Genomic DNA, 15,569 nt, shown 5'->3' with positions numbered 1-15,569 from the left:
GAATACTCTGTCCAGCAAGGTTATCATTCAGAATAGGAGAAAGAGAGAGTTTCCCAAACAAAACTAAAGGAGTTCCTGACAACTAAATCATACCCACAAAAATATCGAAGAGGACTCTTTGAGTGGAATGGAAAGACCAAAAGTGACAAAGACAAGAAAGAATCAGAGAAAATCTTTGGAAACAATGACAAAACAAGAAATAAAATGAAAAGAAATATGTATCAATAATTACTCTGAATATAAGTGGACAAAATGCTCCAATCAAAAGACACAGGGTATCGGAATGCACAGAAAACAAGACTCATCTATATGCTGCCTACAACAGATGCATTTTAGACCTAAAGACACCTGCAGATTGAAAGTAAGAGGATGGAGAAACACTTACCATGTAAATGGATTTGAAAAGAAAGCCAGAGTAGCAAGACTTAGACAAAAATAGACTTTAAAACAAAGACTGTAACAAGAAACAAAGAAGGGTACTATCTCATAATACAGGGGACAATCCAACAAGAAGGTCTAATAGTTATAATTATTTATGTACCCAACATGGGAGCACACAAATATATTAAATAATAACAAACATAAAGAAACTAATTGATAATAATACAATGATAGTAGGGGACTTTAATATCCCTACTTACATCAATAGACAGACCATCTAAACAGAAAATCAACAAGGAACAGTGGCTTTGAATCACAAACTGGGCCAGATGGACTTAACAGATACATTCAGAACATTCTATCTTAAAACAGCAGAGTATACATTCTTTTCAAGTGCACATGGGACATTCTCCAGAAAAGATCACATAATAGGTCATAACCAAGCTCAACAAAGACAAAAACACTGAGATCATACCATGCAACTTTTCTGACCACAAAGCTATGAAACCTGAAGTCAACTATAAGAAAAAATTTGGGAAGACCACAAATACATGGAGGTTAAATAACATGCTACTAAACAATGAATGAGTCAAACAATAAATCAAAGAAGAAAATTAAAAATACATAGAGGGGCCCACTCCCCCTGCTTGTATTCCCTCTCTCACTTTCTCTCTATTGAATAAAAAAAATTTTTTTTTTTAAATACATAGAGGGGGCACCTGGGTGGCTCAGTAGGTTAACATCTGACTCTTGAATTCAGCTCATGTCATGAGCTCAGGCTCATGAGATTGAGCCCTGTGTTGGGCTCATGCTGGGCGTGGAGCCTGCATAAGCTTCTCTCTCTCCCTCTCTCCCTCCCCCACTCCCATGATTCACATGCACTCTTTCTCTGAAAGAAAAGAATAAGAATTAAAAAAAAGTTTTTAATACAGGGCAACAAAAGAAAATGGAAACACAACAGTTCAAAACCTTTGGGATACAGCAAAATTGGTCCTAAGATGGAAGTATATAGCAATACAGGTCTACCAAAGAAACAAGAAAAATCTCAAACAATCTAACTTTACACCTAAAGGAACTAAAAAATTAATAATAATAATAATAATAATAATAAACAAAACAAAACAAAAAAAAAAGCAAGTGAAGCCTAAAACGAGTAGAGGGAAATAATGAAGACCAGAGCAGAAATAAATGATATAGAAACTAAAAAAAAACAAAAAACAAAAAACAGCAGAACAGATCAATGAAACCAGGAGCTGGTTCTTTGAAAAAATTAATAAGATTGATAAATTCATAACCAGACTTATCAAAAAGAAAGGAGATCACAGTGCCTAGGTGGCTCAGTTAGTTAAGGATCTGACTCTTGGTTTCAGCTCAAGTCATGATCACAGGGCCGTAACTGAGCCCCACGTTGAGCTCCATGCTGGGCATGAATCCCACCTAAGATTTTCCCTCTCCCTCACTCTTCTCTCCCTTGCTCTCTGCCCCTCTCCCACTGACATTCTCTCTCTCTCTCTCTCAAAAAAAGAAGAAGAAGAAGAAGAAGAGAGAAAGAAAAGAGAAGATAAAGGATGCAAATAAATAAAATCACAAATGAGAGAGGAGAAATATCACTGACACAACAGAAATATAATTATCAGAGATCATGAAAAACTATATGCCAACAAACTACACAAACTGGAAGAAATGAACAAATGTCCAGAAGCATAAAAATTACCAAAACTGAAATAAGAAGAAATAGAACAGACTGATAACCAGCAAAGAAATTGAATCAATAATAAAAAATCTCCCAACAAACAGAAGTCCAGGGCCACATGTCTTCACCAGAAAACTCTACCAAATATTTAAAGAAGAGTTAATACCTATTCTTCTTTAGCTATTCCAAAAAAAAAAAAAAAAAAAAAAAAAAAAAAAGGAAGGAAAACTTCCAAATTCATTCTATGAGACCAACATTACCCTGATACCAAAGCCAGACAGAGACTTTACTAAAAAAAGAAAACTACAGGCCAATATCCCTGATAAAAATGAATGCAAAAATTCTCAGTAAATACTAGCAAACTGAATCCAGTAAGACATTAAAAGAATCATTCACCATGGTCAAATGGGATTTATTCCTGGGTTGCAAGTATGGTTCAATATTCATAAATCAATCAACGTGACATACCACATTAATAAAAAAATGATAAGAACCATATGATCCTCTCACGAGATACAGAAAAAAAATATTTAAAAGAAGTACAACATCCATTCATGATAAGAAACCTCAACAAAGTAGGTTTAGAGGGAACATACCTCAATATAATCAATATAAGAAAAACCCAAAGCTAATATCATCTTCAATGGGAAAAAACTGAGGGCTTTTCCTCTATGGTCAGAAACAAAATAGGAATGTCCACTCTCACCCATTATTTAACATAGTACTCTAAGTCCCAGCCACAGCAATCAGACAACAAATAAGAAATAAAAGGCATCCAAATTGGCAAGGCAGAAACAAAATTTTCACTATTTGCAGATGACATGATACCACAAGCAGAGAACCTGAACGACTCCACCAAAAAATTGCTAGAACTGATACACAAATTCAGTGAAGTTGCAGGATACAAAATCAATGTACAGAAATCTGTTCCACTTCTACACACCAATTATGAAGCAGCAGAAAGATAAATTAAGGAATTGATCTCATTTATAATTGCACCAAAAACCATAAGATACATAACAATAAACCTAACCAAAGAGATGAAAGAGCTATACTCTGAAAAACCATAAAACACTGATGAAAGAAACTAAAGAGGATGCAAAGAAATGGAAAGACATCCCATGTTCATGGATCAGAAGAACAAATACTGTTAAAATATCTATACTACCCACAGCAATCTATACATTTAATGCAAATGCTATCAAAATACTAACAGCATTTTTCACAGAACTAGAACAAAATTTGTATGTACAAAGACCCTGAATACACAAAGCAACTTTGAAAAAGAAAAGCAAAGCTAGAGGCATCATAAATCCAGACATCAAGTTATGTTACAAAGCTGTAGTGACCAAAACAGTACAGTATTGGCATAAAAAAATAGACACACAGATCAAGAGAACAGAATAGAAAACCCAGAAATGAACTCACACCTATATAGTCAATTAATCTTTGACAAAGCAGGAAAGAATACACAATGGGAAAAGATAGTCTCTTCAAAAAAATGGTGTTGAGAAGACTGGATAGCAACATGCAAAAGAATGAAACTGGACTACTTTCTTAATAAATTCAAAATAAAGACATAAATGTGAAACATGAAACTATTAAAATCCTAGAGGAGAACATAGGCAGTAACCTCTCTAACACTGGCTGTAGCAAATTCTTATTAGATATCTTTCCTGAGGCAAGGGAAGCAAAATAAAAAATAAACTATTAGAACTACAACAAAATAAAAAGCTTCTACACAATGAAGAAAATAATCACCAAAAGTAAAAGGCAACCCATGGAATGAGAGAAATATTTGCAAATGATATATGTGATAAAGGGTTAATATTCAAACTATATAAAGAACTTATAAAACTAAACACTCTGGGGCACCCGGGTGGCTCAGTATGTTAATCATCTGCCTTCAGCTTAGATCAAGATCCCAGGGTCCTGGGATCGAGCCCCCCATCAGGCTCTCTGCTCAGCAAGAAGCCTGTTTCTCCATTTCCCTCTGCCTGCCATTCCCCCTGCTTATGCACTTGTGTGCTCTGTGTGTGTATGTGTCAAATAAAAATATAAAATCTATAAAAAAAAAAAAAACCTCAATACCCCAAAACCAATTTAAAAAAATGGAGAGACAGCAATCAGACAACAAAAAGAAATAAAAGGCATCCAAACCTGCCAAGAAAAAGTCAAACTCTCACTCTTTGCAGATGATATGATACTTCACATGGAAAACCCAAAAGACTCCACTCCAAAACTCCTAGAGCTCATACAGGAAATCAGTAAAGTGTCGGGATATAAAATCAATGCTCAGAAATCAGTTGCATTTCTATACACCAACAGCAAGACAGAAGAAAGAGAAATTAAGGAGTCGATCCCCTTTGCAATTGCACCCAAAACCATAGGATACCCAGGAATAAACATAACCAAGAGGCAAAGAATCTGTACTCAGAAAACTAGAAAGTACTCATGAAAGAAATTGAGGAAGACACAAAGAAATGGAAAAATGTTCCATGCTCAGGGAGTGGAAGAACAAATATTGTGAAAATATCTATGCTACCTAAAGCAGTCTACACATTTAATTCAATCCCTATCAAAACACTATCAATGTTTTTCAAAGAAATGGAACAAATAATCCTAAAATTTGTATGGAACCAGAAAAGACCCCAAATAGCCAGAGTAATGTTGAAAAAGAAAACCATAGTGGGATGCACTACAAACCCAGACTTCAAGCTCTATTACAAAGCTGTATGATTACATTCATCAAGACAGTATGGTACTGGCACTGAAACAGACACACAGATCAACAAAACAGAATGGAGAGCCCAGAAATGGGCCCTCAACTCTATGGTCAACTAATCTTCGATAAAGCAGGAAAGAATGTCCAATGGAAAAAAGTCTCAACAAATGGTATTGGGAAAATTAGATAGCCACATGCAGAAGAATGTAACTGGACCATTTCCTTATACCACACACAAAAATAGACTCAAAATGGATAAAAAACCTCAATGTGAGATATGAATCCATCAAAATCCTTGAGGAGAACACAGGCAGCAAACTCTTCGACCTCAGCCGCAGCAACTTCTTCCTAGAAAGATGGCCAAAGGCAAAGGAAGCAAGGAAAAAATGAACCACTGGGACTTCATCAAGATCACAAGCTTTTGCACAAGGAATGAAACAGTCAACAAAACCAAAAGACAACTGACAGAATAGGAGAAGATATTTGCAAATGACACATGCTATAAAGGGCTAGTATCCAAAATTTAGAAACTTATCAAACTCAACACCCAAAGAATAAACAATCCAATCAAGAAATGGACAGAAGACATTTCTGCAAAGAAGACATCCAAATGGCCAACAGACAGATGAAAAAGTGCTCCATATCACTCGACATCAGGGAAATACAAAACAAAAGCACAGTGAGATATCACCTCATACCAGTCAGAATGGCAAAAATTAACAAATCAGGAAATGACAGATGTTGTAGAGGATGTGGAGAAAGAGGAACCTTCCTACACTGTTGGTGGGAATGCAAGCTGGTGTAGCCACTGTGGAAAACAGCATGGAGGTTCCTCAGAAAGTTGAAAATAGAGCTACCCTATGACCTAGCAATTGCACTATTTGGTATTTACCCTTAAGATACAAATGTAGGAAGTGTGTAAACCTGGTGATTCACAGAACTGTACCCCTGGGGATAAAAATACATGTTTATAAAAAATAAAAAAATAAAAATTTTTTTTAAAAAACCCTTTAAAAATTTTAAAAAAAGATACAAATGTAGGGATCCACAGGGGCACCAGCACCCCAGTGTTTATAGCAGCAATGTCTACAATAGCCAAACTAAGAAAAGAACTTAGATGTCCATCAACAGATGAATGGATAAAGAAGATGTGAGATATATATATACACACATATATATGTATGTGTGTATATACAATGGAATACTATGCAGCCAACAAAAAAAGGAATCTTGCCATTTGCAACAACGTGAATGGAACTAGAGGGTATTATGCTGAGTAAAATAAGTCAGTCTGAGAAAGATGATTATCATATGATCTCTCTGATATGAGGAATTAGAGAGGCGGGTGGGGTTTTTAGGGAGTAGGGAGGGAAAAAAATGAAACAAGATGAGACCAAGGAGAGAGACAAACCATAAGAAACTCTTAATCTCAGGAAACAAATTGAGGATTGGGGTTTGGGGGGAGGGATAGGGAGGCTGGGTTATGGACATTGGGGAGGGTATGTACTATGGTGAGTGTTGTTAATTGTATAAGACTGATGAATCACAGACCTGTACCCCCGGGGCAAATAATACATTATATGTTAATTTTTAAAAATGGAGAGAAGCCATGAATAGACTTTTTTCCAAAGGAGACATACAGATGGCTAACAGATACATGAAAAGATGCTCAACATCACTGTCCATCAGGTGATGTATATTAGTGCTGAATCACTAAATTGCACACCTGAAGCTAGTATTACACTGCATGTTACCTAACTGGAATTTAATAAAAACTTAAAGAAAAAAGATTCTCTAACTTGGCAGAACACTGTTCTCAAGGTGTAAGGAAAAGTTATACATTTTTTTTTACTATATTTGAACAATATTTACTATAAGCAGCAGAAGAAATCTTTAGAAAGCATTTGCTTTGCATTCTCAATAAAATACAAGAAAACCATCAGAAATGAAGGGTGAGGTGTATTAAAAGCATACTTAGAAGCTTCCTAAGATATAAACTGATGTGAGAAGATGCAGGCTGAGACAAGAAAAAAACTGTAAAGAATAAAAATGGAATAGATGTACTGTTTTAGACAGGGCCAAACAGAGAACTGACACTATAGAAAAATCATTTAGAAATGTAGAGGACAGATTTGAGAGGCCATCCCAGAGGACAAGGGAAAGAGACAAAGAGAAAACTGAAATCAGAAAAAGAAATGAAATCGTTTACATGGAAGGATAATGACGGGAAGAGGTTCAGCATTGGCATACACAAAAAATGAAGACTCACTTCACAGAATACAACCAGAATGTGAGGAACACATCACATAATCCATTATAGGATACCAAATGGAATAAATAGAAACAAAATAGAGTAACTGGGCCAGTGGATTAAAAAGGCTTACAGAAAAAGTTAACCAAAAGAGGTCACTGAAAAGACACACTGCTGTAAATTTAACAGCAGCAAAGAAAGGAAAGAACATTCCTCTCAGGATCTGTAACACAAAAAAATCAAACAGGTTACTTTTGAAAAAGTAAAAGTTAGGATTACTCTTATTTGTTTTTCAGGGCCCTCAAAGGCAGAAAATAGAAGAACAGAAATCTTAGAAAAATTCTAAGACCAGAAAAAAAAAAAAATGGAGTCATGGTGCAATAACTCAGTACTCATATGTGAAAAATAAGAATTGGATCCTTAAATATCTCAAGTTTCAGAAACACCATCATCCATCTTCTAAGGCTAAAATGTCCAAGATTTATGCCAGCTGACCAAGAACGCAATGGAAACAAAGACTGAAGAAGTGGGGAGAGGCTCAATTATAATGGCATTGAACGCTGAATGTTTACAATGGTATTGAGCACTGAACAACAGAAAAGAAAATCTCAGCAGTATTTCTAGACTTGTTGGGGTTTAAGATTTTATTTGTTTATTTATTTGCGAGACAGAGTCAGCTCCAGAGAAAGCAGGAGTAGGGGGAAGGGCAGAGGGAAAGAGACAAGCAGACTCCCCGCTGAGCTGAGCAGGGAGCCCAACGCAGCGCTCCATCCCAGGACCCTGGGATCATGACCTGAGCCAAAAACAGATGCTTAACTGACTGAGCCACCCAGGCACCCCACCCAATATTTCTAGATTGTGAGCAAGAGCCTAATTCAAATTAAAAAAGAATTCTCAAAGGCAAAAGTCCAGGACAGAATAATAATAACTTAATAAAAGCCCACATTTTTGCCACATGCCGGAAGAAGTTCTAGGATAATTAAATGTTTAAATATTTTAAAATGTACTTAAAATGTACACTTATCTCAGCATAGCAAATACTTCAATAAATGAACTGTTACGTTTATCAATTCAGAAGCAGAATTGGGAAAGAAAAGTAGATACAAGTGATAGAATACAGACAGGTTGGAAACGTGCACGGATTAAATAACCACAGACATAATTAAATGTTAACTAAATTAGAAAACCAATTTAAATGCATGGTAAAGAGAAGTTTTACACTTTTGATATTCATAAACCTCTTGTATATCTATAAGAAAATAGAGTATCTTTTTTTAAAGATTTTATTTATTTATTTGAAAGAGAGAGAGAAACAGTACAAGTGCATGCACAAGCAGGGAGAGGGGCAGAGGGAGAGATTCTCAAGCAGGCTGACAGCAGAGCCCCTGCAGCCTGAGGTGGGACTCAGTCTCAGGACCCAGAGATTATGACCTGAGCAGAAATCAAGAGTTTGGACACTTAACCAACTGAGCCACACAGGAGCCCCAGAAAACAGAGGATCTTGATAGAAAGATAGATAACAGTATTAAGAGCCAACCCAGAAAGTAAAATTTAAAAATATCTTAAAGATTAAGCACAACGTTACAAATACAAATTAAGACACCAATAAAATATTACATCCTGAGAGTGAAACTAAAAAAATGAAAAGAAATTCTAATACACAGAACTGTCAGGAGTTTTGAGTCAATGGTCACTCTCCTACACTGCTAACAGGAAAATAAATTCAAACCACCATTTTTGTTGGACAAGTCATAGGAATGTTTTGAAATTTCCTATATTCTTTGATCTAGCCCCTCCACTTCTATGAATTTATTTGAATAATAAATATGTGCAAAGGTATAAAGTTGTTCATATGATGGGGCACCTGGGTGGCTCAGCTGGTTAAGCGATGGCCTTCGGTTCAGGTCATAATCCTGGAATCCCAGGATCGAGTCCCACATCAGGCTCCCTGCTCAGCAGGGAGTCTGTTTCTCCCTCTGACCCTCCTCCCCGCATGCTCCCTCTCTCTCTCAAATAAATAAATAAAATCTTTAAAAAAAATTAAAGTTGTTCATATGAAAGTATAAATCAAAATCTTTTAAAAAACCCAAGCCTAAATTATGATAGGTGTACAAATTCAAATACCGTGTTCTAAAAATTATGTTTCAGAAAGACAAATGACATGAAGAAAAGTTCAGATGTTGTTAAAAAAGGTTTTACTAACCCCTACCAAAATATGCATAGCAAAACTGCCAGATATGTGCATACAAAGTTATTGAAAATACAAGTAGTACCCATCTTTTGTACCCTGAATGACAGGCAGTTTTCTTTTTCTTTGTACTCATCTAAAAATCATGCAGTAAAGTTGCTATAAAACATGCAATAAAGCACTCGCTACAATAATGAGTTGGGATGTAACACAACTGACTTTTGATGTCTGCCCTTGTGGAAGCCCAGGTGTCAAACAAGGAAAAGTCAAAGTTGTACTGCAGGGAGAAAGGGTCACAGGGAACAGAAAGGCAGCCCACTCGGGAAAATAGCAGGTAACCCTCTCCAAGAAAGCAGAGAAGTAGAATTATGGTCCCCACATCTCTGGAAAACTCATAGTCCAGTCATCCCTGAAGGGGCAATGAAATGGGCAGTAAGTACCAGAACATTCAAAGCATAGCTGCTGCTCACTGGGAAATCTGAGCTAGCCACAGAGCCTGAATCATCACCATGGATGTTAAAGTCAGAATGGACACCCCCACTAATAGGCACTAAGTCACAACCAGGACCTAGATACTTTCATGGAGGGACCCTGGAATTCCAAGCCAGCTAGTTACACAGACTTGCTCCGGCTACATGAGTAACACTGCTGATAGTCCAATCTCTCACTTCTTGAGTATTTGAGAACTAACTTATGACATTATAGCAGATTCTACTAATTTATTTTGTAATAAAAAATGAAATTAAAAGAAAGAATATTCTATAGTATTTTTTAAAATTCCAACCACCTGAAAATTTAAGTATTCTTCTAAATCACTATGGAGATAAAAATTATTTAAAATTTTAGTGCAATTATAGGGGCACCTGGCTGGCTCAGGCAGTGAAGCATGCAACTCTTGATTTCAGGATTGTGAGTTCAAGTTCCACATTGGGTATACTTAAAAAAAATTAATAAAATATTTTAAAAATTAATGTAATTATAAACAGTTTAGAATATATTTTTGAAAATCAAAACACTATGTATCCAAACTTAAGGAACAGACCCAAAGCTGCGTTCAAAGGAAAATTCATAGGAGTAAACATTCTCTTACAAAGAAAAACAGAAAAATAAATAAAGCATTCACTTCAAGGCATTAAGTTGGAAGAAAGGAATGATTTTTAAAAGATAAAGGTAGCACAAATGAAGTAACAACAAGGAAAACATGCCAAAATTGAGAAATAAATCTAGGAGCTGGTTGTATGAAAAACAAACCTAGAACAAACTTTGACAAAACTTATTAGAAAAAGAAAGCATCCATTGTAATGGAATTATAATTTGAAAATTATTATTAAGTTTTTCTCTTTTGTCTTCTGACTTTGACATGACTTTTCCCTCTGTCATTTTAAAGCATCCTTTGGGGGATTCTGGAGCAATGAAGACTTGTTACTCAAAAAATGCAAAGAGAAAGGATAAGGTGATATTCAGCTGTAGCCAAGCAAAACAAGATATGCTATGGCCTCAAGAAAAGAATTCCAGATTCTTCTCATTCTCCCACTTGAGCACATTAACCACCTTACTTGGAAGAAACAGCTCTTGGAGCTTTCTCAATCTTTTCAAACCCAGTCTCCACAAATTACCATTAAGACTTAGGTTTGAATTCAACCTGGAGGTTTGAGTCAGGACAAAAGAAAATATGAAGCACTGGGGTAGACTGCACATTCCCAATTGGGACCAGAGGTGGAAAGAAGAGAGCTCTGGCTTGGGGACAGAAAGATAAGGGTAACCACAAGAGTAGACGGAAGTTGGCCTCCTCCCCCACCTCGGACTCTGAAAAGATCACTTCTTGGACAGCCTCTCATCCTGAAATTAACTTAGAATAGGGTCACATGTACTTCACTGTGCAAGTAGAGGGAGGACCTCTATTTAATTTCCTGAACCAGCCTCCATTCTTATATGTTTAGACAGGTCCCAGAAATAGCTGGGAGACTGGTTGTGGATCTGGTGAGCCAGACCTGGGTGAGACAGCCTCAGAGCAAATGTTGCAGAGTAACAACACAGGCGAGGACTAAGAGAGAATCTTCACCAGATCCCAGAAAGGTAGCACCAGGTGGGAGCTCAGTGAGGAAGATAGAGTGAGGGGACCAATAACGTAGAATACCCGAAGAAAAACAATGAGCCACAAACTGCAATTTCCTAACTGGCTATCAGCTGGGTGGTACCCAGCCATCAGGTGGAAAATGGACAACATCACTCTGGAAATTAGAGGAGTCAAAGGTTACCATGACCATGAACCCCAACTCTTAACCCTACTAACACATCATCTAAGCCCACCTCCCCCTTGTATCTGGGTGTCATCTTTAAGTAAAAAGAAATGATGAAAACAATATGGCAGATGGAGCATTTGCTCCCAGGAAGAATAAATATTGCCAGAAAGAGTTGCTTATATTGTCACATCGGACTAAGCTTTAACCTGGAGACATACACACACACCCCGTCTTGCCCAGCACCTCAGAAAGGTTACACATCAGGGCCATTAAGAGTGTGGGATTCTGTATCCACATGGCCTAGGTCTGACTCCTGGATCCACAATTTGCCAACCTTGTGACTCTGGGAAATTTACTTCTTCTCTCTGTGCCTCAGTTTCCTCAACTATGAAATGAAGATAATCATAGTTTCTCTGAGTAGTTTTTAAGGGTTAAGTGAGTTAGTAAATGTAAAGTGCCTAGATCAATATCTGGCCCATTAAAACATTCACTAAGTGGTGGCTATCTTTACTACTATTAGCATTACTATTATTACTTTTACCTATTACCTACAGTGTGGGGCTCATGAAGGAAAGATCAGATCAGCTACAGAAAAATTAAGAAATTCTAATTTCTCGGGGTGCCTGGGTTGTCAGTTAAGTGTCTAACTCTCGGCTTCGGCTCAGGTCCTGATCTCAGGGTCCTGGGATCGAGCCCCTTTCAGGCTCTGAGCTCAGTGGGGAGTCTGCTTGAGAATCTTTTTGCCTCATCCTGTGCCCCTCCTGCTCATGCTCTCTTTCTCTAAAATAAATAAATAAATCTTTAAAAGAAATTATAGGGGCTCCTGGTCCTGGGTGGCTTAGTGGGTTAAAGCCTCTGCCTTTGGCTCAGGTCATGATCCCAGGGTCCTGGAATGGAGCCCCGCATCAGGCTCTCTGCTCAGCGGGGAGCCTGCTTCCTCCTCTCTCTGCCTGCCTCTCTGCCTACTTGTGACCTCTGTCAAATAAGTAAATAAAAAATCTTTAAAAAAAAATAAAATAAATTCTAAATTTCTCTCCATAATTAAGTGGTACAGATTAAAATTTGTATCCCTGCTACATAAATAATTAAAATCATAAATGATAAAAGGCATATAAAATAAATTAGACAGGTTTTAAAAAACATGACAGAATGGTATTTAAAAAGCCTTTGAATCAGATTCAGAAAAACATAGGAATTACCTATACTAGCTCAAGAAGCATGGAAAGTAGAAAAGAAGTATGCCAAAAGAAGCTAAAAAATTCATCAAAGAATTACCTCAAAAAAGGCCTAGAACCGGGTAATTCAATTAGTGCATTCTTTCAAAATTTCCCCAAGGGGCAATGCCAAAATGAATAACAAACAGTACCAAGGCCTGCAAAAAAAAAAAAAAAAAAAATGGAATGCTCCCCAGATCACTGGAAAGCTATGCTATCTATAGTATACAAACCTGTAATTAGAGGCCACTATTTTTTTTTAAAGATTTTATTTATTTGACACAGAGAGATCACAAGTAGACAGAGAGGCAGGCAGAGAGAGAGAGAGGGAAGCAGGCTCCCTGCTGAGCAGAGAGCCCGATTCGGGACTCGATCCCAGGACCCTGAGATCATGACCTGAGCCGAAGGCAGCGGCTTAACCCACTGAGCCACCCAGGCGCCCCAGAGGCCACTATTTTTATCAAAAGTTTTGTTACTCTAGGATTTCTTAATACCTCTAACATGTTATAAAATCCTAATAGGAGGGCTGTGGGAGACTGTTCCTGCACTTCAAGATTTCTTCCAGGCTCCCCCAGACCCTTATTATGACTATGCCACACAGGAGCCTGGGATTGCTCAATCAGAAAGATTTAGAAGGTCCAAGAGCCAAGAATGTACAGAAGGAAACAAAGAAAAAAGGATCGACAAAAGATAAGAAGAGGAAAAGAGACAGTACACAAAACTGAGGTAAGAATAGTGTTGCTGAGGCACAGAACGGTACATTCTTCTGGTGAAAATGTAAATTGAACCAACTCTTCCAGGATGTAACTGGCCATACGTGTTTGGAACCAACAATGTATATACTCTTCAACCTAATAATATGACTTCTATCATTCCATCCTGGAGAATTCATTTAATATGAAGATAAGGATTTACATACAAGAATACACTTAATAGAATTATTAACAGCAAATAAAACAACAAGCAAACAGGAAGCAGTCAAAATGTCTAGAGCTACAAAGAGTTAAACAGATGGCACATTCATCTGATGAATTATCCAACAATTAAAAGCAACAGTGGGGGGGTAATGATATATATTTATCTAATTTTTTAGGAGAAAAGGTAGACCACAAAGTCTAATCTTAAATATATTTTTAAAATATATGTAGGTAGGAAAAACTACTGGAAGGATATAGACCAAAGCCTTAATATGATCTGTGGGTGGTACAGTTCTGAGTGAATATTTTTTAATACATTTCTCATATTAACTAACTTTCTGCAACAAGCATGTATTACTTTTATAATCAGAAAGAAAGATAAAAACCAAATAATTATTGCACATAGATAAATACTCCTGTGAGTGAAAAAGAGCAGTTTTAAGCTTCCATTCACTAAGGACAAAAACAGTCTGAACGTTGTGCACAGAATTCTCCCAAACGTGAATCTCTACACGGGTGCCCTGAAAAGCATAAAGACAAAAAGCAAACCAACCGAATCCCTCTACAGACAGGCTGAGCTGCCTCTCTCCGGGGTTTTCAACACCAGGTTACGGAGAAGGGGCCTCAGCACCCATTTTGGCAAAGTGCAGCGGTCTGAGTGTCTCCCTCGGTTCGAAGAACCTCTACGTGGAGATCCAGGCTTTACAGGGGAGGTTAAGGCAGTGTGAGGAGTTAAACACACACACACACACACACACACACAGTGTGAGGAGTTACACACACACAGAGCACACTCGGACACCCAAGCGCACTCAATCGCGCGGTCCCAGCCAGACAGCGCGAGGCGAGCCCTGCGGCTACAGCCGCGCCCCACCCGCGCCCCGCAGCCGCCGAGTCCCCTCCCGCCCGCCGCCCGGCGCCGCGGGTACCTGTTCGTGGGGCGCGGTAGCTGGGTCGCCGGGCTCCGGAGCGTCCTCAGCGCGGCGGGGGTACCGCGGGTGGCGTCCCTGCTCTCCTCCACCGAGAGCCTGCACCGCCAGGAAGAAAACTAAGTTGTTACACCTCGCTGACAGGCTCGGCGGCCGCAGCGCGCTCGCACCTGGCCCGGGCGTCCTCGCGCAGCCCGGCTCCCCCGCCCTCGGCAGCTCCCAGACCCCGGAGTTTGAAGCCGCTTAGGGCGGGAAGGAAGGGGAACCACGAACCAGAACTCGGGAGACCGCGGGGGACCCGACGGCAGGTCCCGCTCCGCAAAGACCGCCCGCCGGAGCCCTCGCCTCCCTCCCCGCCGCAGCCGGAGCCCACCTGGTCCCCGCGTCGCCCCCTCGGTCACCCGGGCCAGGCCCGTCCCGCCTCCTGGACGCCCCCTTCCCGGCCCGCCCTCGCGCGACCGCCGCCCGTCGGCTTCCCTTCGCGTCGGCCCGGAGGCGGGCGGCCGGGCGGCGGGGGAGCCCCGGGGGGCGCGCGGCAGGCGGGCGGGTTACCTGGAGCGAGCGGGCGCGTCGGTGGAGCACCAGAGCAGGCGCAGCAGCAGCAGCAGCAGGCTGGCGAGCAGGGCGAGCAGCGCGCCCCCCGGCCGCATCCTGAGCCCCACGCACGACCGCCGCCGCCCCGGCGAAGCGCAGCCCGCCGGCCCGACTCTCCGCTCCCGCCGCCGCCGCGGCCACGCACACCTCCAGTGTTCAAACGCGGCGGGGAGGGGCGACGACGGCGCGCGGCGCGGGCCCGCACTCCGGGCGCCCCGGGCCAGCCTCTCGCGGTGTGCCGGGGGCGAAAGGAGAAGGCGCGTGCCGGCTCTCGCCTTCTCGCGCCCAGCCCCGGACCGCTGAGCTCGGCGCTCGGCTTGGCAGTGACGATTCGCCGAGCTCGCCTCCTCTCCTCCCGGAGGCGCTCCGAGCCGCTGCGGGCTTTGGTCGCCGCGCCGCCGCCACCGCTGCCTCCTCCTCCGCCGCCGCTGCCG

At 40.2% G+C, this 15,569-nt stretch overlaps 1 protein-coding gene across 1 annotated transcript in view; it reads right to left on the bottom strand.

Annotated features, from left to right (window-relative positions):
* ST8SIA6 (ST8 alpha-N-acetyl-neuraminide alpha-2,8-sialyltransferase 6) overlaps positions 1-15,232 on the bottom strand; it is a 144,451-nt gene extending 129,219 nt beyond the window's left edge. The window contains exons 1-2 of the mRNA XM_032880895.1: positions 15,094-15,232; positions 14,542-14,640 (exon numbers count right to left, since the gene is read on the bottom strand). Of these exons, the coding sequence (XP_032736786.1) occupies positions 14,542-14,640; positions 15,094-15,191 (197 nt within the window). The 5' untranslated portion in view covers positions 15,192-15,232. The remainder of the gene's footprint in view (positions 1-14,541; positions 14,641-15,093) is intronic.
* Between the last annotated feature and the right edge of the window lie 337 nt (positions 15,233-15,569).

This window comes from Lontra canadensis, unplaced genomic scaffold, assembly GCF_010015895.1.
Source record: "Lontra canadensis isolate GAN:19392208 unplaced genomic scaffold, GSC_riverotter_1.0 scaffold72, whole genome shotgun sequence".
Classification (NCBI taxonomy): domain Eukaryota; kingdom Metazoa; phylum Chordata; class Mammalia; order Carnivora; family Mustelidae; genus Lontra; species Lontra canadensis.
This window is presented reverse-complemented; position numbering and strand designations above follow the sequence as displayed.